General features: G+C 39.4%; 1 protein-coding gene across 1 annotated transcript in view; it reads left to right on the forward strand.

Annotated features, from left to right (window-relative positions):
- Positions 1-26,016, forward strand: part of WDR64 (WD repeat domain 64) — a 162,867-nt gene that overhangs the window by 1,625 nt on the left and 135,226 nt on the right. Inside the window, exons 2-4 of the mRNA XM_011990033.1 lie at positions 8,892-9,022; positions 17,955-18,057; positions 21,149-21,252. Coding sequence (XP_011845423.1) covers positions 8,892-9,022; positions 17,955-18,057; positions 21,149-21,252 — 338 coding nt within the window. The remainder of the gene's footprint in view (positions 1-8,891; positions 9,023-17,954; positions 18,058-21,148; positions 21,253-26,016) is intronic.

Below are 26,016 nucleotides of genomic sequence, written 5' to 3' on the forward strand. Positions count from 1 at the left end.
GGCTGGAGTGAAATGGTGTGATCTCAGCTCACTGCAACCTCCGCCTCCCAGGTTCAAGCGATTCTCCTGCCTCAGCCTCCCAAGTAGCTGGGATTACAGGCGCCCACCACGCCCGGCTAATTTTTTGTATTTTTAGTAGAGCCGGGGTTTCACCAAGTTGGCCAGGCTGGTCTTGAACTCCCGACCTCAGGTGATCCACCCGCCATGGCCTCCCAAAGTGCTGGGATTACACGCATGAGCCACCGCGCCCAGCCAAAGTCACCCAACTTCTAAGTGTTAAAGCTAAGACTTGGACCTTTTGGGTATGCTTTTTTGGTGATTGGGAACTTGACTGGGCTTTCTAAACTACTCAACAAAACTTGCATTCTTTCCTAGTCAGTTTGCTTTACCTCTCTTTAATTGGTTTTTCAAATCCTTGACACTTTTTCTGAATTCTCTGTGGGATGTCTGCTTCTCTCAGCCAAGTTTTCTATGTCATAAAAGAAAGCAAGGCCAAAAGACAAGAATTCTCTCAACCCCCCTTTTTCCACTTCTGAATCACTGAAAGCAGCAGCTGTCCTTTCTATTTCTCCTCCCCTTCAAGGCTATCAGTTTGCTGCAGCAGCTTCAAAATCTCCTTTTCTACTGGATTTGTCCTCTCAATCTAAAAATATACCCAAGCATCATGACCTTGACTTTCTCTTTTCTTTAAGCTACCTCTGTATGCCTCTCCTTTCCTTCTGCACTGAATTTCCTGACAATATCTCCACTTAACTTTCAGTCTACTCAGGTCTGGCTTCTCTGGTCACTTAGGTGAAAATGCTCTAACCAAGCTATCTGATAACCTAATATAGTTGCCAAATTCAATAAATTGTTTTCATTTGCCAGCCGACTTGGCCATTGTACTAGATGAACAGTGTTAGCTGCCTCTGCTTCAAGAAACTTCCTTGTCCTGCATCTTTCATCATATCATTCTTATTTTTCCCGTCTCAATTCTTTCTTTGCTTCTTTTTCTCCTTGAGCTTTGCCTACTGTGTTCTCTCTCAGTCTTAGAGCATAGCTACCATTTAACTAGTTTCCTAAGCCAGATATCTTGGTACAAGCTGAGCATCCCTAATCCAAAAATCCAAAATCTAAAACGCTCCAAAATTCAAAACTTCTTGAGAGCTGACATGAGATAGGGGCATATTAATATTTGCTTTCTGATGATTCAATGCACACAAACTTTGTTTCATGCACAGAATTATTAAAACTATTGTGTAAAATTACCTCCAGGCTTTATGTATAAGGTGTATATTAAATGTAAATAAATTTCATGTTTAAAGTTGTGTCCTATTCCCAAGACCTCTCACTATGTACAGTACAGTATATAAATATCCCAAAGTCTGAAAAAAATCCATAATCTGAAATACTTCCAGTTCCAAGTATTTTGGATAATGGATACTCAACCTCTGCAACCTTTCACTATGTCATGGTATCTATCTCTTGGCTTATTACAATAGCCTATTACTGTAATAGTCTTCTTGGCCAGGCGTGGTGGCTCACGCCTGTAATGTTAGCACTTTGGGAGGCCAAGGCGGGTGGATCACGAAGTCAGGAGTTCAAAACCAGCCTTGCCAACATGGTGAAACCCTGTTTCTACTAAAAATACAAAAATTAGCTGGCCATGGTGACGCATGCCTGTAGTCCCACTTACTCGGGAGGCTGAGCCAGGAGAACTGCTTGAACCAGGACCCGGGAGGCGGAGGTTGCAGTGAGCCAAGATCACACCACTGCACTCCAGCTTGGGCTACAGAGTGAGACTCTGTCCCCCTTCACCCCCCCAAAAATAGTCTTTTTGCCGAGTTAATCATTTATCTATACTTCTGCCAAGAGTTTTTCATTTTAAAAATTATTGATCTGCCATATTCCTGGTTTATTACTCACCTCTAAAATCCATATATACTAACATAGCATGCAAGGCCATTCACAGCTTGCCTCAGCCCAGCTTTTTAGTCTCAACTCCTGGCATTTCCTTTCACGCACCTTCTGCCCTAAAATAAACTTTCTGCCATTTCCAAACATGCTCTTTTTTTTTTCCGAGACACAGCTTCGCTCTTTTTGCCCAGGCTGGAGTGCAATGGCGTGACCTCAGCTCACAGCAACCTCCGCCTCCTGGGTTCAAGCGATTCTCCTGCCTCACTTCTCTCAGCCAAGTTTTCTATGTCATAAAAGAAAGCAAGGCCAAAAGACAAGAATTCTCTCAACCCCCCTTTTTCCACTTCTGAATCACTGAAAGCAGCAGCTGTCCTTTCTATTTCTCCTCCCCTTCAAGGCTATCAGTTTGCTGCAGCAGCTTCAAAATCTCCTTTTCTACTGGATTTGTCCTCTCAATCTAAAAATATACCCAAGCATCATGACCTTGACTTTCTCTTTTCTTTAAGCTACCTCTGTATGCCTCTCCTTTCCTTCTGCACTGAATTTCCTGACAATATCTCCACTTAACTTTCAGTCTACTCAGGTCTGGCTTCTCTGGTCACTTAGGTGAAAATGCTCTAACCAAGCTATCTGATAACCTAATATAGTTGCCAAATTCAATAAATTGTTTTCATTTGCCAGCCGACTTGGCCATTGTACTAGATGAACAGTGTTAGCTGCCTCTGCTTCAAGAAACTTCCTTGTCCTGCATCTTTCATCATATCATTCTTATTTTTCCCGTCTCAATTCTTTCTTTGCTTCTTTTTCTCCTTGAGCTTTGCCTACTGTGTTCTCTCTCAGTCTTAGAGCATAGCTACCATTTAACTAGTTTCCTAAGCCAGATATCTTGGTACAAGCTGAGCATCCCTAATCCAAAAATCCAAAATCTAAAACGCTCCAAAATTCAAAACTTCTTGAGAGCTGACATGAGATAGGGGCATATTAATATTTGCTTTCTGATGATTCAATGCACACAAACTTTGTTTCATGCACAGAATTATTAAAACTATTGTGTAAAATTACCTCCAGGCTTTATGTATAAGGTGTATATTAAATGTAAATAAATTTCATGTTTAAAGTTGTGTCCTATTCCCAAGACCTCTCACTATGTACAGTACAGTATATAAATATCCCAAAGTCTGAAAAAAATCCATAATCTGAAATACTTCCAGTTCCAAGTATTTTGGATAATGGATACTCAACCTCTGCAACCTTTCACTATGTCATGGTATCTATCTCTTGGCTTATTACAATAGCCTATTACTGTAATAGTCTTCTTGGCCAGGCGTGGTGGCTCACGCCTGTAATGTTAGCACTTTGGGAGGCCAAGGCGGGTGGATCACGAAGTCAGGAGTTCAAAACCAGCCTTGCCAACATGGTGAAACCCTGTTTCTACTAAAAATACAAAAATTAGCTGGCCATGGTGACGCATGCCTGTAGTCCCACTTACTCGGGAGGCTGAGCCAGGAGAACTGCTTGAACCAGGACCCGGGAGGCGGAGGTTGCAGTGAGCCAAGATCACACCACTGCACTCCAGCTTGGGCTACAGAGTGAGACTCTGTCCCCCTTCACCCCCCCAAAAATAGTCTTTTTGCCGAGTTAATCATTTATCTATACTTCTGCCAAGAGTTTTTCATTTTAAAAATTATTGATCTGCCATATTCCTGGTTTATTACTCACCTCTAAAATCCATATATACTAACATAGCATGCAAGGCCATTCACAGCTTGCCTCAGCCCAGCTTTTTAGTCTCAACTCCTGGCATTTCCTTTCACGCACCTTCTGCCCTAAAATAAACTTTCTGCCATTTCCAAACATGCTCTTTTTTTTTTCCGAGACACAGCTTCGCTCTTTTTGCCCAGGCTGGAGTGCAATGGCGTGACCTCAGCTCACAGCAACCTCCGCCTCCTGGGTTCAAGCGATTCTCCTGCCTCAGCCTCCCGAGTAGCTGGGATTACAGGCATGTGCCACCATGCCTGGCTAATGTTTTGTATTTTTAGTAGAGACAGGGTTTCTCCATGTTGGTCAGGCTGGTCTTGAACTCCTGACCTCAGGTGATCCATCCACCTCGGCCTCCCAAAGTGCTGGGATTACAGGCGTGAGCCACCGCGCCCGGCCCAAACATGCTCTTAATGACTCTGATTTTGCGCATGCCATTCCCCAATATGGAGTGCTTTTTTTTTTTTTTTTTTTTTTTTGGTGCCTGTAAACTCTTGCTCATCTTTCAAGACCCAAGTCAAATGTCACCTCTTTGTAAAAACTTCCAAACTTTCCCTAAGCAAAGCCATCCTCAGTACTGTTAATGCACTTTATTGCCATCTTAGGGAACTTAACTGCTGCATTTAACCTGCTGAAATTGATATTAATGTGTTCATTCGTTCCTGCCCCTTCTCCTCCATCATTGGCCTGTGGTTGTTGTGAAGGTTTGTGAACCTCAGGCTGGCACAGGGTCTGGTGTCCAGAAGGTACTCCTTCAATGTGTTCTAAATGCATAAGTTGACTTTGCTCTCATTAAGAAACTTGCAATCACAAAGCCACATTGAAAATTTCCTTTCTCTATAGTTGTTAAGATTTGATGAAAACTACATACTGCTAGACAAGTTACCTTCTATCACAGAGTGGCCTAAGAAACAGTGAGGAGAAGGGAGAACTGTAATCTTAACTTTTGTCAGGCTGTTAATACTGTCTGCCACAAATTCATATTTATTAACAAATATTGGAAAATAAAGTCTACCTCTCACTATTACAGGCAAGGAACTAAGAACTAGAGAGCGTGTTTTTAATGGAACACGGTCTACCTCAGAAACGATGTCACGTAGATTGAAGGAATTTGTTCAAAAGTAATGCCCTTAGATCTTATGAATGACCTGGTGGAATTAATTTTATCCCAGGACAAAAAAGTCTCATTGTCCTCATCCAGTGATATTTACAATGAAACTCATATATTGTACAAGTTGGTGTAAATAAATATAAAGCAGCTAAGTAACTGTTTAGATGCCTCATAAGAATTTCTGACTCAGTATTACCAAAATAGAGTGCTTTATTTTCCCCAACAATCTTTTTCCCATTGCCCTGCTTTTGGTAAATAGACCAACATTTGCTGAGATTTGAAACCGGAAACCTGAGTGTCATTCTAGAACCAGGTATCTTAACCTTGGCACTATTGATGTTTTGGCTAAATAGTTAGTTGTGTATGTGTGCATGTGTGGAGTTGCGGGGGTAGGGTGGGGGCTGTCTTGTGCACTGTAGGATGTTAAGCAGCATCCTTGGCCTCTACTCATTAGATGCCAGTAGCACACCTAATCCTAGTTGTGACAGTCAAAAATGTCTCCAGTCTTTGCCAAATGTTGTGTGTGTGTGTGTGTGTGTCTGGGGATGGAGGTGAGGTGCAAAGTCTCCCCTGGATAAGAACCACTGCTCTAGATTCCTGCCTTTCCTTCACTTACCACTTCTGCCCCCAAAACTTCCAAACCATTAGCATATCTTTACTATTCTACTACTTCCAACCATATCTTACCATCTCCACTACTATCTCTAGGGTGCCTGTATCCTCGGGTGCCACTTACCATCCAACTGGGGACACTTTCAAGATTGAAAGGGAGTGTTATTAATAATTTTAAAAAGAGGCATAAATGAGACTTTCCATGGCAGCCCAGATGTGCATTCACCCTCAGTGTTATCCTGGCCCAAACCTCCAATTTCTGAAGCCTACACTAATGCAATTACCCTCTACTAGTTTTATGTCTTTCCATCTGGCCTCCTTGCAGCAGCCAGTGTGCTTTAAAATTTTTTAAAGGCATATTGTATCATTTCGCCCCATAAAACACCCCAATGACATCTTACCATCATGCTTAAAAGAAAATACCAGCTTCTGACTCTAGCTCTGCCCTCCTTGGCCCCTAGTCTCACCTCAGCACTTTCCGCAGTCCTCACTGTAGGTACTTCGTAGCTACTGACCTTCTTGGAACATGCTAAGCCTGTGCAGCAACAACAGGCCCTCGTGTTGATCAGCCTATGCCTAAAAGGCTTTTGTCTAGCTTTCTATGTGGCTGACTTTTTTTTTTGCTCATCAGGTCTCAGCTTAACTCTTTTACCCACCTCCTTAGAGAGGCCTTCCCCGAGGTCTACCCCAACCTGCCACCACCATACACCCACAGTTCCATACTGCTTTCCTCTTATGTGCTTATTCTATGACAACTTGTTTATTTTAACTGTGTTACTGAGCTTGACATACGTACAATAAAGCCCATAAAATGTACTCTTCTTAAGGAGGTAGCTCTGTAAATCTGAACCTTGGTAAACACACCTTTAGCCACCATCCAGATCAAGATAGGGAACATTTCTAGCATCCCAGAAAGTTTCCTCATGCCCTCTTGCAGCAATACTGCTTTTCCCCATATACACAGGTAACCACTCATGTAATGTCTATCTTTATTAATTAGCCTTGCCTGTCACAATCTGTAAAAAGTTTGTTCACTTGTTACTTTTCTGATTTCCCACTATAATATAAGCTTCCTGAGGGCAGGGATCTTGCTTATCTAATTTTCTGTTCTAAGCCCAATGTCTGGCTCAGTTCTTACACATAAGAGATACTAGTTATATTTTTAACTAAATAAAACCATCTGATCTTCTCTATTCAGTTTGAGAAAGCCTCACATCTAATTCCTTCTTGTCCTTAGATTCAATAGTCTTACCCCACGGAATCACCAAATTTGACAAAATCAAGATTCAAGCAATGAGGGGTGTGTGTGTGTGTGTGTGTGTGTGTGTGTGTGTTTACATGGAGTTCAAGAACCAGTTAAGAATTGCTTGCCAGGCACAGTGGCTTCACACCTGTAATCCCAGAACTTTGGGAGGCTGAAGTGGGAGGATCGCTTGAAGCTGGGAGTCTGAGACCAGCCTGGGCAACATAGTGAGACTCTGTCTCTACAAAAAATAAAATATTAGCTGGGCGTGGTGGTGCGTGCCTGTAGTCCCAGCTACTTGGGGGGTTGAGCTGGGAGGATCACTTGATCCCGGGAGGTAAAAGCTGCAGTGAGTCATGATGGCACCACTGCACTCCAGCCTTAGTGACAGAGCAAGACCCTGTCTCAAAAAATTAAAAAAATAAAATAAAAGAATTGCTATTTGCTCACTTCCACCTTCCACTCAAGATGAATTCTAGCAAAGACTCCAATGGTGAAACTGTTTGCATTCCTGAACAAAACTCCTAAAATATCTTAAACAGAAATCATGGAGAATGTATCAAACGCAATAGCAAAATATTTCTTTTTATTTAGTAATACTTTAGCCAAAGGCCTGGTTATGTTTGCAAAGACAAGATCTTTTTTTTTTTTTTCTTTTAAGTTCAGGGGTACGTGTGCAGGATGTGCAGCTTTGTTACATAGGTAAACGTGTGCCATGGTGGTTTGCCACACAGATGATCCCATCACCCAGGTATCAAGCCCAACATCCATTAGCTATTCTTCCTCTTGCTCTCCCTCCACACCCCCACAACCCTATGACAGGCCCTAATGGGTGTTGTTAGCCACCATGTGTCCTTGTGTTCTCATCATTCAGCTCTTACATATAAGTGAGAACATGTGGTATTTGGTTTTCTGTTCCTGCATTAGTTTGCTAAAGATAATGGCCTCCAGCTCCATCCATGTCCCTGTAAAGGACATGATCTCCTTCCTTTTCATGGCTGCATAGTATTCCATGGTATGTATATACCACATTTTCTTTATCCAGTCTATCATTAACGGGCATTTGTATTGATTCCATATCGTTGCTATTGGGAACAGTGCTGCAATGTGCATATGCATGCATGTATCTTTATAATAGAATGATTTATGTACCTTTGGGTATATAGTCAGTAATGCGATTGCTGGGTCAAATGGTATTTCTGCCTCTAAGTCTTCGAGGAATTGCCACACTGTCTTCCACAATGGTTGAACTAATTTACACTCCCATCAACAATGTAAAAGCCTTCCTTTTTCTCCCCAACCTCACCAACATCTGTTGTATTTTGACTTTTCAATAGTAGCCATTCTGACTGATAGGAGATGTTATCTCATTGTGATTTTGATTTGCATTTGTGTAATGACCAGTGATGATGAGCTTTTTTTCATATGTTTGTTGGCCACATGAATGTCTTATTTGAGAAGTGTTTGTTCATGTCCTTTGCCCACTTTTTAATGGGGTTGTTCGTTTTTTTTTCTTGTAAATTTGCTTACGTTCCTTGTAGATTCTGGATAGCAGACCTTTGTCAGATGGATAGATTGCAAAAATTTTCTCCCATTCTGTAGGTTGTCTGTTCACTCCGATCATAGTTTCTTTTGCTGTGCAGAAGCTCTTAAGTTTAATTAGATCCCATTTGTCTATTTTTGCTTTTGTTGCAATTGCTTTTGGTATCTTCATCATGAAATATTTGCCTATGTCTCTGTCCTGAATGATATTGCCTGATTTTCTTCTAGAGTTTTTATAGTTTTGGGTTTTACATTTAAGCCTTTAATCCATCTTGAGTTGATTTTTGTAAATGGTATAAGGAAGGGGTCCAGTTTCAATTTTCTACATATGGCTATCCAGTCCTCCCAGCATCATTTGTTAAATAGGGAATCCTTTCCCCATTTCTTGTTTTCGTCAGGTTTGTAGAAAATCAGATGGTTGTAGGTGTGTGGTCTTATTTTTGGGTTCTCTATTCTGTTCCATTGGTCTTTGTGTGTATTCTTGCACCAGTACTATGCTTTGAGTTACTCCAGCCTTGTAATATAGTTTGAAGTCAGGTAGTATGATGCCTCCAACTTTGTTCTTTTTGCTTAGTATTGTGCAAAGACAAGGTCCTTAAAATGCAAATAAATCCGGTTTTTATAGATTGAGATAAGAAAATAGAAGGTTAGGAAACAAAAATTATAGCTGACATACAAAAGGTAGTCCTTGGAATTTGATGAAAATGAACTGTACTTTTTTCAATGCAGATGCAATTGATTATGACAAGTTTTATGCATCAGTACAGAAGCTCTTTGGTCCAGATGTGAAGGATCAAGATGTGAAACGCTTTTACAGGAAACTGTGCAACAACACGGACGCATTTGCAGACTGGTGTGAGGTAGATTCATTTCATGTTCATAATATGAAATCTAGGTATTATTTTTCTAACTTTGGAATAAGTAATTAAAACAAAGTGTTACTCCCATAGGGGTTGAACCACAATGTGCATGTGCCATGTTTCAATAAATAAAAGTGAGTAAAGTAGGTAACGATTTAGCTGTATTATTAATAAACAACTCTTAAATCCTTTCAGACCAAGCTGCCAGTTGGAAGAGCTATACATGCCTCTAACAACAACCAGGATTTTAATGGTCTTCATTTCACTTTATAGGAGATATTTCTTTTCAATGGGTTCAATGTACACAAATTTTCAGTGTATCTGAGTTATTAATATAAGAGAAGAGGCTACAATTCACTACCTGTTATATTCCCTGAGTTGTTTTCTGATCACCATGGTATTTATTGTTAAAAAATTACATATATCCATACAGAGAAATTAAATAATTTTTACAGATTATCTGGTTCCTTAAAAAAAAAAAATGGAAATAGTAGACAAAAGAAAAAGCAAGAATCTAAGGGATCTGAATACCACATTTTATAAAATGTGGCTTATAAGCCGATGGATATGTAGAAGGAGAATTTAAACCCAAGACGCAGGAAAAATACGTCTCTCTCAAATATATATGGAGCTATCTCAAAATTGACCGCATTAGGCTAAAAAGAAAATATTAATAAATTGTGATATAATACATTAGAAGCCTAAAATAAAAGACAGCCAATCCCCCACATCACCCAAATAAAAACCAAATTAATTGATTTTAGAAAAAAGTTGCAAAAAAAAAAAAAAGGTTTCTACAAAGCCTTTGAGGAATATATAATTCCCATGTTGCATGCATGTTTCTATAATGTAGGAAAAGCTGAAAAACTATCCAGGTCATTTTATGATGTTAAAATAACACTGAATTGAACATAGGCAAAATGTCAGGGAACTATAAGCCAATATTACTTATAAATATAAATTCTAAACTCCTAAATAAAATGTTAACAAGTTGAATCCGGCAGTGCATTAAAAATCATTTCTAAGTACAATTTACCCCAGCAAAGTAAGAGTGGTTCAATATTAGAAAAGCCAGAAACATACCTCATTTAACAAGTCAGGAGAGAAAAAATAATATGCTAATCTCAATCTAAAGTCAGCAAACTAAGGCCTATGGGCCAAATCTGGATAGACAGCCACCTTTGTTGTAAATAAAGTTTACTGGAACACAGGAATGCTCACTCATTTACAAATTGACCACGGTTGCTTCTGTGCTACAATAGAAGAATTATGTAGTTTTGACAGAGGCTGAATGGCCTGCAGGCCGAAAATACTTACTACCTAGCCCTTTTCGAAAAATGTTTGCAGACTTCTAACCTGAAAGTAAAGTAAAATTAAAAGTAAAAAAGATGTCTAATAAGAACTCAATAGCCATCCTTGCTTTAAAAAGAAAAATAATCTTAGCGGAATAGCAATAATAGAAAATTCCATTAATTTGAGAAAGGACACTGACTGTATTAGTATTCTATTGCTACTCTACTAAATTATCATAAATTTAGCCATGGGAAGAAATACATATCATAGTTTGCATGGATCAGGAGTCTGGACAGCTTCACTGGGTCCTCTGCTTGGGGTATCATAAGGCTGCAATCCACTGTGGGCAAGGCTGGGTTCTCGTTTGGAAGCTCCGCTAGGGAAGGATCTGCTTCCAAGCTCATTCAGGTTGTTGGCAGAATTCAGTGCCTTGCTGTTGTAAGTCTGAGGACCTCAGCTTCTTGTTGACTGGAGGCTGCAGGCTTCCCTCTTGTCCTAGAAGCTGCCTGCAGCCCCCACCATGTGGCCCTCTATACTGGCAGTTCACAACTTTGCATCTTCAAGGCCAGCGGGAGAATTTTTCCCTCCATAGTCTGATAAGAGGAAATTTTATATAATGTAACATAATCATAGGAGAAACAGCTCATCATATTTGTCATATTCTCTTAGTTAGAAGTAAGTCACAGTTTCCACCATATTTAAGGGATAGAGATGATACAAAAGTGTGACTTGTGTGTGTGGGAGGGAAGAGGAGGTCATTTTAGAATAGGTCCACCATAGAGACTTACCAGAAACATATTTAAGCAAGGATCATATTTACTGCTGAAATACTAGACACAACCCCATTAAAGTCGAGAACAAGAAAAGGATGCCTATTCACCACTAATCTTCAACACTTTATTGGAGGTTGTAAGCCATGCAAAGAGAGGGGAAAAGGGCAAGAAATGGAATTGATATGTAATCAATTATTTAAAAAGACAAAATTCTCATTATTTGTGGATATTCTACCAAGAATGTCCAAGAGAATTATATGGCAAACTATCAGAACTGAGAGGGTTCAAAAGAGTTCAAAAAAGATACACATGGCAGAATCAGTAATTTCCACAAACACCAGCAATAACCACCCCTCTCTCACCAGATTCCATTCACAAAAGCAACACATAGGAGAAAGTATCATGGGATGACTCTATTGAAAAAAGACAGTAGAATAATAATTGAGAGGCTCAGTTTGTAGATACCAACTGTTCCTGAATTGACTTAAAATTTAATCTCACGCTCCTTGCCATTTCACGCTGAAACATGAAGACAAAGGGAAAGCTGGGCCCGACCCCCCGTCCCTTCTTTTGCCATTACTGGCTCCATCTTCTATCATGAGGGGCCGTGTGCTCACACATGGGCACCCCAGCCCACACGTCTAAGCTCTTCCATACCTTCACCTCCACAAATACTATCCCTTGGCCACTCCTCAGAGCTAGCGGTGTACATACCAAGGGTGTGCAACCCTTTCTCATATGGTGGATAAGAGGCTTCACAGGCCCGAAAGTAGACTTGGCCCCTTTGGGGAGAGAATTCTGGGGTTCGAGGAATCTAGGGCATGGTTTAAAAGCATTGTTAGGGACCCCTGGTAGACAAGGGCCCATTAGCTTCCACAGAAAAGACTAGAGTGGGGCCGTGTAAAGCTGTGCTGTCCAACAAAGTGGCCGCTAGCCACATGTGCTACTTACATGTAAATAAAGTTAGAAATTCAGCTCTACAGTTGCACTAGTTACATTTCAAGTGCTCAGGATTCACATGTGGCTAGTGGCTATTGTATTATACAGGACAGATTACAGAATATGTCCATCATTACAGGCAGTTCAACTGGACAGCGCCACTCTAAAGGCACAGGCCCCTTGCCCTGGGCCTACAAGCAACACTGCAAATGGAATCATGGCTATTTTTTTTTTTAATATACTGATTCAATAAAGTAGAAGACATATATGTATTTAACAAGAACTCTTAGCCACCCAAAGATTTTGAGAAATCAAATGAAGAGTGAAACAGTCAGCTACTTTGCAGCCACACAGAAATGACCATTTTTTCCCTAAATCGTGTCAGTGTACAACATGAATGCATTGTTTTGTGCTTTTGTTCCAGGATCTAATCTCTATCACACTTTCTAAACCCTGTGGATATTCCCCCATAGATCGGTAACTTGAATGTAATGTCATTAAACTTGGGATAGATGTGATTCTGAGAATCACATTTTCTCATTGTTCTCTATTTTCTCATGAATATTTCTCACACACTCAATGGTTTATGTGCATGAATTTCTAATGCAATCATTTTGGACCACTTAAAATGTGAAAATGTGTGTCTAACAAATGTTTCGTGTCAATATAAAAAAATCATGCACATTTGGAAATTAGAAAAGTCTGTTCATATTTTATTACACACTTAGATTCAGAAAAGCAATGCTCTAAAGATAGTTCATAAATGCCAACAAATGAGACAAAGCACTCTGTGATAAATCCGTTTACATGGAATTCTACAGTAACTGAGAATTTGGTCTCTGAGTGAAATACTACTCTAAAGTAAATCCGATTTTTTGTTTGTTTGTTTTACAGATGAGGAAGTCAAGCCTCATTCTCTCTGACATCTACTCCTTCTCTTTCCCTTTCTACTTAGAACTTCCTTCTAACTTAATCTTCCTTCATTTGTAAAATGTGTTCTTTTTTTCAAGAACCTTCTTTTCAGTTTCTCATTTAATCTTCACAACAGCCGCACAATGTAGATTATGGAGGATATGGTATTGAAATGATAAAGATGAGAAAAATCACAAAAAGCTTAATTGACTTATCTAAAGCTGCACAGAAAGTCTGTTTTGGTCTTGGGGCTGAGATTTTTCTCCCTCTTTATGTAGTAAGTTCATCTGACATTATCCTGGGGCCAGGTGCGGTATCTAATGCCTGTAATCCCAGCACTTTGGGAGGCTAAGGCAGGAGGATTGCTTGAGCCCAGGAGTTTGAGACCAGGCTGAGCAACATGGTAAGACCCTGTCTCTATGAAGAAGAAGAAAGAGAAGGAGAAGGAGAGAAGAAGAAGAAGGCTTTAAAAAAACAAAACAGATGACATTATTCTGTTACATCACTTGGGTTCCTATAAATTGTATGCAATTTTAATAGAAAAACTCATGGCCAGCCTCTGGCACACCGTATGCATATAAAGAATCACTTGAGGTTTTAAAAAAAATAGGGCAGGAAGGTTCTTCTTTTATTGTCCTGTCATTTTTCTCACAAACTATTTGTGTCAATGCTCCTAAGGGGCATTTCTATTTCAAGCCATGTGACCTAACCTTTCTGGGCTTCAGAGCCATCATCTGTAAAATGGAAATTCAATTCAAGGAGACTAACTTCGTTTTGGTATGGATTACCTAGTGTTTTCTTAATCAGTTAATATATCAGGTAATAAAAACAAGATTTATTCTTTTAAACTCAGGCACAGACATACCAATCTTATTCCAAATATAAATCCCTTTGTGGTAGAAATGCCACAAAAAGTTGCACTTTCTTTTTCAAGATTTTTTGATGCAAAGACACTTGGAGAATTTGAAATTCATAGAATAATGAAATCTTATTACTCACCTAAACATTATCTAGACCTGCCCCTTCAATTTATAATGGAAAAAATTTAATGTAAGGAGATCAAAAGAAATATGACTGCCTTAAGTTTATAAAGCTAGTTCAGGGAAGAGTCTGGGGCAGACACGGTCTACTTTTCTTACAATGCCATGTTAGTCTGGGTTTCCAGTGGGCAACTTATAAACACATTTTTTTTTAGGAGCACACTACAAATTAATCCAAAGAAGAGGCATACGACACCATATGGAATGCCTATAATTGTGTTCCCTCCCAAAAGTGAATTTAAAGTGAATTATTATAAATCTAAAATTATATTTGCTAACTTCAAAAATGTTAAAAGAATGTTCCAGGATAGGTTGAAAAATAAGCTGCATGCAGGTTTTTATTTTCTTCTATTGGCTTTTTTATTTTCTCCATATGTTCTACAATGAACATATGTTCCTTATATAATCAGATAAAAATGAAGTTAAAAATGAATCACTTGAAGCATGGAGCAAGACTTTTAAATAGCATAGTTAAAATAAAATTAACATTCTAATAGTCATAATATATATATAAGTGATAAAATACTCAAATCTTGTCACAGGCAAAATTACTACACTGAAACTGAAAAGGTCGAAGGAGAAATTTGAGATCTTAGAGGCTATGGCTCATCACGGGAAAAAGGGGTATTTGCTGCTCTTTAACAACATTATTTGCTTAAAACATTTCCTTTCAAAATGTAAAACTTTCACTGTTGTTTCTGAAGGAGTTTATCTGGTATAATACCTAAATTTTTCTCAATAAATTCAAATAATTTGATATTTTTCATATCCTTTGGAAGTTATTTTTTGGTAAGCATTGTAATAGTGTGTTATTTACAAGTGAAAGTAACAAAATTTATTATTTTCATAAGAGCATATGTCCACAATCTGCCATCTACCTACATGCAGATGTGATTATAAAATATATGCATGATAAAATGCATAGGTGATGTGTTGTTTGGGTAAGTAACAAAAATGCTTAGTGCGCAGTTTTAAATTAGCAAGGAAGATACTTGAATTCTGTTTCCTGTACTGTCTCTGGAAAAATTAGGAATTATAGTTACTCAAATGTTGACATTGATTGAGCTCCTTCCTGGCAATTGGTGCAATCTAAGTACTTGCTAGTCTCCCTCATTACGAAGTAATCTAATCATGCACTTCCTCAGTTAATCCTTACAACGGGGCATAATATGGGGATTATTACTGATTATCCTTATTTTACACATGGGAAAGACTCAAGTACAGAGAAATTAAGGATCTTGCATGAGGTCATGTGACTAGTAGACAGTAGAACCAAGATTTGGACCCGTGACCAATTCCTAAAGCACTGAATACTTCCTCGCATAGGACATTGCTCCTGAATTTCTTCTCACATCTGTTCTTAGACACTTGATGCCTTGGCACTATCCCCACAACAATTAAAATAAAGTTAAATGACTGACTGCAAACTGCTCTTTGAGTATGGGTATCATTGATGTAGGAGACATAATTTCAAATTAGATGACAGCATATATGATGTGAAGTTCTCTCATCTCCAATAAACACTGGAATTCATTCATGTAGAAACAAAGAATCATCATCACCATTATCATTACACATTCTCTGAAAATTATTATTTCACACTATTCTCTGAGGTTAAATTTGCTGCCAACATTTATCAATTGTCTACTTTGCATAAGTCATTTAAATTGTACCAAGTTGTGTTTATAAAACGAGGGCAGGAGAATTGCTTGAACCTGGGAGGCGGAGGTTGCAGTGAGTCGAGATCACACCACTGCACTGCAGCTTGGGTGACAGGGCAAGATTCCATCTCAAAAAAAAAACCAAAAAAACAAAAACTACCCTTAAAGACAAGCTGCTGTTCTCATTAGAGGCTGTGGTCTGGATATAATGTGTCATTTATTTTTCTCTCTCCCATGAGGCCACCTCAGTGTAGGCTTTCCAATGATAACAATAGCTAATGTTTTAAAATGATTACTATATGCCAGGCACGGTGCAAAATGCTCATTTTGACATGACATGATGTCATCCATTGTGTCATTTAAACCTCAATAAAACAAAACAAAAACAAAATTCAGAAGTTTGTTCTTTTGTTCTACTGATGAGGAAGTTAAGACTTCAGAAGGTGAAGGTATTTTTCCAAGTAATGACTATCAATTCCTTGTATAGTCTGAACCCTGACCCTGGACCACCTGACTCAGCAGCACACACTCTGCCATAAAGTGGTATCGTGGGTTTGAATGATACAGGGCTGAGGTACAGATCGATATGTAATTGTTAACTGAATAATGCATCAATGAATGATGACAAAGATTGCAGTAAGAAAACCTTCCTGTCCCCTCCAACATAGATCTATTCATTTTCCTTTTCTTTTCTCAGTCGTTCAGAGGGAAGTTGATATTAAACCTAGAGGTTTCTGTGCCCATAAAAAATGAGCAATGATTTCTGAGAAGAGAACAAGTTAAGTTTTTATGGAGTGCTAATTTTGCTGGTGGGTAAAAGGGAAAATACAAGCAAGTCTCGATGAGCCTGGTTTTCCCACAGAAAGGAATCTAACTGTGGGGAATAATTAGGGCAATTGTATGCTGGGAGGTTTGAATGTGGGGGAATGTAAATGAAGAAGTAGTAACATTTGTGAAGCAACATGATAGGACATATATTAAAATATTTATATAATGTTAAGCCATCATCTAGCATCTAAATCAATATTATTAAAACAAATTGGCATATTGCTGGTTTTGATTTATTTCCAATTCAATCATTAGTCACTAGTTCCTTTAAACTCAAAGTATGGTCTCTCATGAAAAGTTTGTTAGAAATGCAGATTCTTAGACTCACCCCAGACCTACTGAAGTCAAATCTGCATTTTAACAAGATACCCGGGTGGTTAGTGTGCACACTGAAATTTCAAAAGGACTCCTGAGTTCATTTCGTGCATTCAACTTTATGGGAAATACTGATATACTAATTATATGACTTTTATAAGCATTTTATTAATTAAAAAATTTAACTACATAATTATTTTTAAGTTCGCTCATTATAAGAATTTTACTTCTGTTGGTTGATTAATATGACAATTGAAGAACAGTTTTCTTATTTTCTTCATTTTCCAGTTATATAATTTGACAGTTTATTCACAAATAAGAACTCTTTTCTTCTTCACGATGTTTTATTTTTTATTTTTTTTCATAGTAATTTATTCTCATGCAATGCCTAGACATAGGATTTGGAACACTTAAATAAAGAAACTCTTAAATTCCCACCAACAGGGATAAAGAAAAAAAAAATCTAGCCCTGAAAATTTCATGGAAAATGGGTAAGATAGTCATTTGAGAGTGGCCAAACTCAGTGTCAGTTCTTAGTAGGACCCTGCATGATGAAGACTGATTTCATTTCCAAATAAGTGCCAGCTCCGAGTAGACCTATCAGTCTGAGCGTCAGATCTATTGAAAAGAAAAATGAGTAACTGCTCAAAAATCATGCATTATCAGTATACAGTTTGTTGAATATATTAAACCAGGGGTCCTCAACCCCAACAGTCCGTGGCCTGTTAGGAATTGTGCTGCACAGCAGGAGGTGATCAGTGCAGGAGTGAGCGTCACTGCCTGAGCTCCGTCTCCTCTCAGATCAGCAGTGGCACTGGATTCTCACAGAGCGTGAACCCTGTTGTGAAGTGTGCGTGAAAGTGATCTAGATTGCGTGCTCCTTATGAGAATCTAGTGCCTAATGATCCGAGGTGGAAGAGTTTCATCCTGAAACCATCCCTTGCCCTGGTCTGTGGAAAAAGAGTCTTCCATGAAACTGGTGCCTAGCGTCAAGAAGGTTGGGGACCGCTGTAGTAAATGTCTCCTGGTATAGGGAACCCCTGACAGTCACAAAGCAAGGTGCTGGCTGTTAATACTAATTAGACTTTAAATTCAGCCAACATGAAATCTGTTACTTTACAGTTAATTCTGAGGCATGGTGCATATTTATATGTGCTGTTTGGGATTTCAGATCTTTGGATACTTCTCCTCTGAAGAAGATCCTATTACTTCCCAGTTGGATGAAGAAAATTTGGTTTTCTTTGTGTCTAGAAAACGGCGAATTTTAATTTCAGGTGACATTTTAATTTTCTCTTCCAAATTAGTATGAGTTTTAATATTTTTCTCAAGAATAAATATTGGGACTATATGTTTCCATAGAATCACTTTTCATTTTATGTATTTGTTCAATGCTTTATCACTGGGTGTCGGGGTGGTGAGAGTTTCATATGCAGTATCAGAAGAAACTCTATGACTATTGAAATTGAAATATTATAATTGCTTTGAAGGACACTAAATAGAGAATGTGATGGGAGAAAATTCACATTTTCCTGAAAAAGACTCAGACTTCCAGTGAAAACTCTCTGCAATGATGTCACAATAATGCATGCTCCAGGAAAAGAAGTCACGTTTCTTTTAAAGTATTCTTCAAATTAAGTTTTTGAGTTTTCACTAAACGTGACTCTTCCATTCACTCTCATCTACCCGTGATTATCTTAAAGAAGTTTAATCTGACATCTCTGGAGAGCTTGGGCCAGTCACGGAGGGGCATTGTCCCCAGTCTGGGAAGTCTCCAATGTATGTGTTCTTCATTTTCAACTTTGAGCCTGGGACCCAGGACCTCCCATCCCTCTCCACTCTTAACACCTTGGGTTTTCTTCTCCTTCTCCCATCCATGGTGGGAGGAGGTCAGGAAGAGGGAAGACAAACCTTCAAACCTACTCCTGTCTTCCAACATTTCCTCCCATATTCTGAAATGAAGGTCAAATGTGATGTCTCTTAAAAAAGCACCTGGAGGCTGGGCACGGTGGGTCACGGCTGTAATCCTGGCACTTTGGGAGGTCGAGGTGGGTGGATCACCTGAGGTCAGGAGTTCAAGACCAGCCTGGCCAACACGGTGAAACTCCATCTCTATTAAAAATGCAAAAATTAGCCAGCCATGGTGGTGTGCACCTGTAGTCCCAGCTACTTGGGAGGCTGAGGCAGGAGAATCGCTTGAACCCCAGAGGTGGAGGTTGCAGTGAGCTGAGATGGCACCACTGCACTCCAGTCTCGGTGACAGGGCGAGACTGTCTCAATCAAACAAACAAAGCACCTGGAATGCTTTCTGAGCCAAACCCATCTTCATCCTTGACTCTTCCTTAGCCCAACCACAGACCTCAACAGAGCCTGGCCTCTGGCCATGGGAACTAGAAAGCAAAAACAAAAACAAAAACACAGACATGAAAGGGCTATCCCTTCTGCCACCACATTGAGCTGAGGAGGGCCCCAGAGCAGGGGAGAAGTGTTGCTGGCAGCCTATGTTAGAGCTTTGAAAGTCTTTTTCTAGATGACAGTTGCATTCTATAATTCATTTATCATTCAACAAGTATTTGTTAAAGTCTACTATGTAGGCCAGATACCTTTCCAAATGCTAGAGACACAGCAGTGAACAAACAGACACAAATCCCTGACCTCATGGAGTTTACATTCCAATAGGGAGAGGCAGACAACCACAAACATTAAACAAGTAAAATGTCCAGTATGTCAGATGGTAATACATGCTATAGGACAAAAAGTAAGCAGGTGGTGGGGAAAATAAGGCAGGAATGTGGGAAGCAGAAGGTGGTTTGAGAGCGGGAGCGTGCTGTTCGACAGGGAGGTCAGGGAAGTCCCCACTGAGAAGGTGAAAGTGAGAGAGAAAACCATGTATTTCAGGTAGTGGGGACAGTGGTGGAAGCCAAGGTTGGAGAGGCAACAATGGGAGTGGGGACAGATGTATTGGGACTTGTAAGACGTGCTGAAGGCTTCTGAATGAGGCAGAAAGCTACAAGGGGGCTGTGGATAGAGGAGAGGAGTAACCTGAGTTATGCTTTATATTCTATTCTAGCTTCTGCATTTAAAATAGTCTGTAGTGTGGACGGGGTGGAAGCAAAGAGAATGATGGTGGCTTGCAATAGGGCAGTGTTTCTCCATCTTTATTTTTTAAATTACTGACCCCTACGGAGCCTCTTTAGACTTTTTGCTCCTAATTGCCTTCCCCTCTGCCTTATCTTGCTCCATGCCATTTTAATGCCTCAGGTATTAATTATTAAGTGAATCCTATTATATACTACATGCATATCTGCACTTTCTGCACAAAAAGAGTAAAATGTATTCATGTTCCCTCCAAGAACTAATTTGTACCCATTTGGGGGCAATATCTTCTCTGTTGAGATACATGGATGAGGGTGGTAATACTAGGGTATGACACCTGTTCACCTGCCTTTCTTTCCTAAGAGTTTGCAATTATAAAAATTAAGTACCCTGGAAGAAATTCTATATATATGGCTTTATCATTCAGGACATGGCCATAGAAACATGAAAGTGTCTAGCTAGTCTTTTTTTTTTTTTGTCAAAAGGCACATTTTTTTTAAAGCCTTAATGACAGCTCTAGTTTCATTCTTTTATACTGAAAAGCCTGAGATAGTATTATCATGTGTAAATCACAATGGTGCGAGTTCAAAGAAAGGAGTCCTAAGAGATGTGAAATATCTCAAAAAAGAAATGATTCCAAATGATGTTTAGAAAACGTGTTCTCTGTGAAATATGCACATGCACGTGTATGTGTGGGGGGTGGGTGGGTGTGTGTCTTGCATTTTCTCTGGGAATTAATGCACCACATTTAGTTAGAAAGCTCTATATATGCAAATTAGTATCTCTGAGGATCATTAAAACATAATGGTTGCTGGGTTTTATGGTTTTACTCTAATTTTTAAGTAACTTGGGGCTTTCTAGCAAAAAAGCTGTGTATCTTTTGTTGTTGTTGTTGTTGTTTTGTTTTTTGAGACAGGGTCTGGCTCTGTCACCCAGGCTGGAGTGCAGTGGTGCGATCACAACTCACTGCACCTCAACCTCCTGGGCTCCAGAGATCCTCCCACCTCAGCTTCCCGAGGAGCTGGGACTACAGGCATGACCAAACACACTCAGCTAATTTTGTATTTTTGGTAGAAATGAGTTTTGTCATGCTGCCCAGGCTGGTATCAAACTCCTGGACTTGAACAATCCACCCTCCTCAGCCTCTCAAAATTCTGGGATTACAGGAGTGAGCCACTTGTGTCTGGCCATATCATTTTTTTTTTAAACAAACCTAATGAGTTTCAGCATCTTTACTGCTGAAAGTTGAAATTAATATTATGCTGTTGACAGGTAGTAGAAGACGAGATGTGATTAAGAGCATTGTCAAGGTACCTCACCTGGATTTACTAATAACAGCTACTCAGAAAGGATTAATAACAGTTTTTAATAACCAGGTAATTTCTTTTTCTTTTTCTAACTGAAGGATTCATTTTACAATAACCAGGTAATTTAAAAGCTTGGATTTCTATCTCCCTCCCTCTTTCCCTCCCTTCCTCCCTCCTTCCCTTCCTTCCTTCCTTCCTTCCTTCTTTCCTTCCTTCCTCTCTCCCTCCTCTCTTCTTTCCTTCCTCCCTCCCTTCTTTCCTTCCTTCCTTCCTCCCTCCCTCCCTTCCTACCTCCCTTTCTTCCTTCCTCCCTCCCTTTCTTCCTTCCTTCCTCCCTCCCTCCTTCTTTTTCTCCCTTCCTCCTTCCCTTCCTCCTTCCTTCTTTCCTCTCTTCCTTCCTCCCTCGCTTCTTCCTTCTTTCCCCCCTCCCTTCTTTCCTTTCTCCCTTCCTCCTTCCCTACTTCCTTCCTCCCTCCCTCCCTCTCTCTCTTTCCTTCCTTCCTTCCTTCCTTCCTTCCTTCCTTCCTTCCTTCCTCCCTCCCTCCCTCCCTCCCTCTCTTCCTCCCCTCCTCCCTTCTTCCCTCCTCCCTCCTCCCTTCCTTTTCTCTCTCTTGGTCTGTCTCTGCATTATATATATGTATCAGGTACAGCGGAAACCATAAATTGTATTTTAGAGTTATTCCAAAAAAAAAAAACCCCAAATATTTAGTAATGAGGAGGCTGCTGTGCCCTGTGGCAATTCTTTGGAACTGGTGACTGCATTTGGCATTGTTCCTCAGGGTGTCATATCGAACCATGTGGCATCAACACAATTAAAAGATGCTCCTGGATAATGTCTCAGTTAAAATCAGAAACACTCATGAGCCAAGTGATTAATAAAAGGTCCCATCAGGAACTTTGGACTTGAAATAAAAATGAATTGCTCAAATTCCAGCCCCGCTGTTTTACTAATTATGTCATTAAGTAGGGAGCTTAGCGAGTCACTTACATCTTTCACATCTCTTTTTTTTTCACATCTGTAGAATGAGGACAATAAAACCTGTCCTCCCTCAAAGGATTGTAGTGAAGGTCAAATGAGAGAATGGGTGTAGAAACACTTTATGAACAATACATCCCTACATGAATGTAAGGCTTTGCTATTATCAATGTCATTTCTAAATTTGTAAGTTTTGGACTTTCACTTTAATGGAATATGTTACAATATACCCTACATAATATTTTGCTATGAAAATAAAAGGTAAATCTTTGGTGTTATTTTAAAAATCCTAATGATTAGTTCATTTCCAACTAGAAACAAGCTTTATGCAAGTAAAATATCTTTGAAATAATCACTATGTGATTAAAATTTTTCACATAATTTTCAGTTCTTCAGTAATCTCCAGTTCAGGGAATCTTTCCGAAGCTGAAGTCACAGACAGCCAGATTCTGTCAGAGGTGGGGGCTGTGTGGCCCTGGAGGCGGTGCAGTGAGGGATGCAGAGTGTGGGCGTGGAGTCTGGGCTCCAGCCTCGCACTAACACTTAGAGCTGTGTGTGTTATTTAATATCTGCATGCCCTGGTTCCTCATCCAAAATCATAGACCTTCCTTCTTGCTCTTTGAGTTAATACTAATGAAGTCCTAGCATCATTAGAGTTCCTCAGTAAATGTTGGCAATTGCTGTAATAAACAAATAATGTGAAAACAAAAATGAATTTGCCTCATTTAAATATAAAAATCTTCTCGATCTTTTTCTCTTGGTGCATTATTTACCTTCTCTTTTGTTACCTCAAAAATAGAACTAAGATGGTATCTAAAAAATAATAGGAGAAGGAAAATAATTACGTGCATACTAAAATATTCAGAATGACGTGAAATAAGTCAGGTGACATTATCACATTTCCACAGATGCTTTACAAACATGCACATACACACAAAAGCTTATAGATGGGCACGTGCATACTCACAAATGTGCAAACACATATGTTTTTTATAAGATAATGTAACTGGAGAAAAAGATGGCTAAGAAATTAATGGTTTTGTTTCGTTTTTGTTTTTTGTAGAAACAGGGTCTCGCTGTGTTGTCCAGGCTAGTCTCGAACTTGTGGTCTCAAGCCATCCTCCCACCTCATGGCCTCCTAAATTGCTGGGATTATGGGAGTGAGCCATGTCCAGCCCAAAATTAATTATTTTGAGATTTGATACAGCAGGAATAAATATTGTTTTGATTGTTGCAAGCCTTACAAATATGACGTATCCTGTGAGAAAAGTTAAGCTGAAAGTGTAGGTCACAGGAGTGATTTATTAAAAGGTAGCCCTTAACAACTCCAAATATCTTGGATTAATTCATAATTTAGGCTGTATCTGAAGTACAATAAATATAGTTCAGGATTTTCTTGATGCTATAAACATTAAATGTTATTAATAAAAATTCAAAATATATCTATAAGGATTATGAAACTTTTAAAGCAGCTGAGAGGACTTTAAATAGGTGACTTCCACTAAAGATATATATAGAGAAAGAGCAGCAGAACCCACAGGTGTTCTGGTCTGCTACTCACCGGTTTTCTTACAGCGATGTATTTTTCCCATCTAGAAGTCAGTCCCGGGTTAGAAAAGCCTTTTTGAACTCTTCCGATGAAAGGCAGCCTGTGGGTAGCCATGACTAACAGCTTTAGTGATCTCTCTGATCTCCTTTCTCTGTTTCACATCATCCGTTTCTTCTGGGCCACTGTTTCCTAGATATTTCTCAAGGCCATCTGAGCATGTAAAAGAAACAAGGTCATTGAAATACTTCAACTACTTGCCTTCATCTTGGGAGCAATTTCCATGCCACAAGAGTGGGAAAGGCTGCTCATGTATACACTAGCTCTCTGCATGGGATAAAGCTGTGGTTCTTAACTGGTGTAGTACCCAGTGCATATATATTCACTCAACAGGTGCTTATTGAATAAAAGAGGAGGCCCACTGGGTAAAATGTTCTTTTAAGTCTCAACTTGGACAGATAACTTCAAATGAAAAATGGTAGTTTTTCTCAATCACTCTATTTAGTAACTACTCTTGCCATTGCTGTTAGATTATTTTGCATTCCTATTTTTTGGCATCAAATGTTGCTCCAAACAACTAAAAAAAAAAAAAAAGATGCAGTTTGCATAAAGGAGGAAGAAAATGATTAGTGAAGTGTAAGACTCTTAACAGCGCAGTCACCAGGTTTAACAACGAGCCACAGAGGGATAAGCCTTGCTCACAGCAAACAGGCCGCATCATTCCACAGAGCTAGCTGTTCCAGGAGAAGGAGAAACAGGGAGGAGGCTTACAGAGGGCAGAATGACAGCTGAGATGAAACCAAGAAGATTCTGTGTTGTTTTAGAGTCAGCATTTTCATCTTTAATTGTAGTGTCAACTAGATTTCATTACTCTCTTCCTTTTTCATAGATGAGAGTTCAGACCAGCACCAATGTTACAGTAAGTACACTTAAAAAATTCCTAATTAAGTCAAGGTTAGAGCTGTGATGATGGTTCCTTCACAATTACTTAAAATCTCAATGAAGTAATGAATAGACTCTGGATATATATTTCCTATATTATAAATTTATGTTTACTGGCTAGGATCAAAACTAAGCCGTGAGCAACAGCAAAGAGGACCCAGGTCTTGCTTTCTGGAGTTAAACTGACTGCAGAGAATTGCTTGGAAACTGGTCACTCCTTGGAAGCTTCAATTTAAAAGCTTCTCAGTTTTTCTGAGCATCTGCTATCAGAGAAGGTAAAGAATGGATACAAGCCAAGTTGTGAGAACAAGGAGGTAGCCCATGGAAATAATTAGAAAATATTTTTATTTTAAAGTTGAATACAACATTAAAAGTTTGAGTACAATTTTGTAATTTATTTAATCCACATCACTAATCGGAATAGTAATTGCAGCAGATGTTGTAAAGCTATAGTGACTTGCTTGCAGAATCTCATTATGGATTTACGAGAGCTAGGAGAATGCTTGACTCTTTCATTGCTTGCACGCACTGAATACCCTGAACTACAAAGAAGGCTGCCATGCTTCCTGGCAAAGGAGTCTGGATTCTCTGTAAACTTCTGAACCTCCATTTTTTAATTATTATACTTTATGTACTAGGGTACATGTGCACAATGTGCAGGTTTGTTACATATGTACACATGTGCCATGTTGGTGTGCTGCACCCATTAACTCGTCATTTACATTAGGTATATCTCCTAATGCTATCCTTCCCCACTCCCCCCACCCCACAACAGGCCCTGGTGTGTGATGTTCCCCTTCCTGTGTCCAAGTGTTCTCATTGTTGAACCTCCATTTCCTAAACTGGAAAGAAAAAAAAAAAAAGCCAACCCTGGAATTTCTAACAGGTTTTACAGAATGTTGGAGTCCATGCCTGAAATGCATGTAGCACTCATAAATGGAAGCTTCTGTTTCTGTTAAGGAGTGTGTTGTTGATATTACAGCTCCTAGCCATGCCAGCTTGGTGTCTTTAGGTAGGACACAATAAATTCTCCTTGGTCTCCACTTATCATGGACCAGGTCATTACTAAGGTCTTTGTTTTCTAGCATGGGGACAGGGCTGGAGAGCTCGCTTAATCAGCGCCCTAAATCTAGTCTCGTAGTGCCCATGTGAAGAAGCGGCCTCACAGCAGTAAATAGTGCACAAAGATGCTCCACGAACTGCTGTGTGCTTCCAGGGAGCAATCCCATTGCTAACTGAATCATTCTCTAGCTGATAGTACTGAGACACTCAGGGTAAGAGTGAAAGGGGAAAAGATGGGAGCCTGTATCCAAGATGCTCAGACAGGATGTACTGCAAGGCTTCTCTGTAACAAGGCAGCAAAATGGGG

Source organism: Mandrillus leucophaeus, unplaced genomic scaffold, assembly GCF_000951045.1.
Source record: "Mandrillus leucophaeus isolate KB7577 unplaced genomic scaffold, Mleu.le_1.0 Scaffold367, whole genome shotgun sequence".
In the NCBI taxonomy this organism is placed as follows: Eukaryota; Metazoa; Chordata; class Mammalia; order Primates; family Cercopithecidae; genus Mandrillus; species Mandrillus leucophaeus.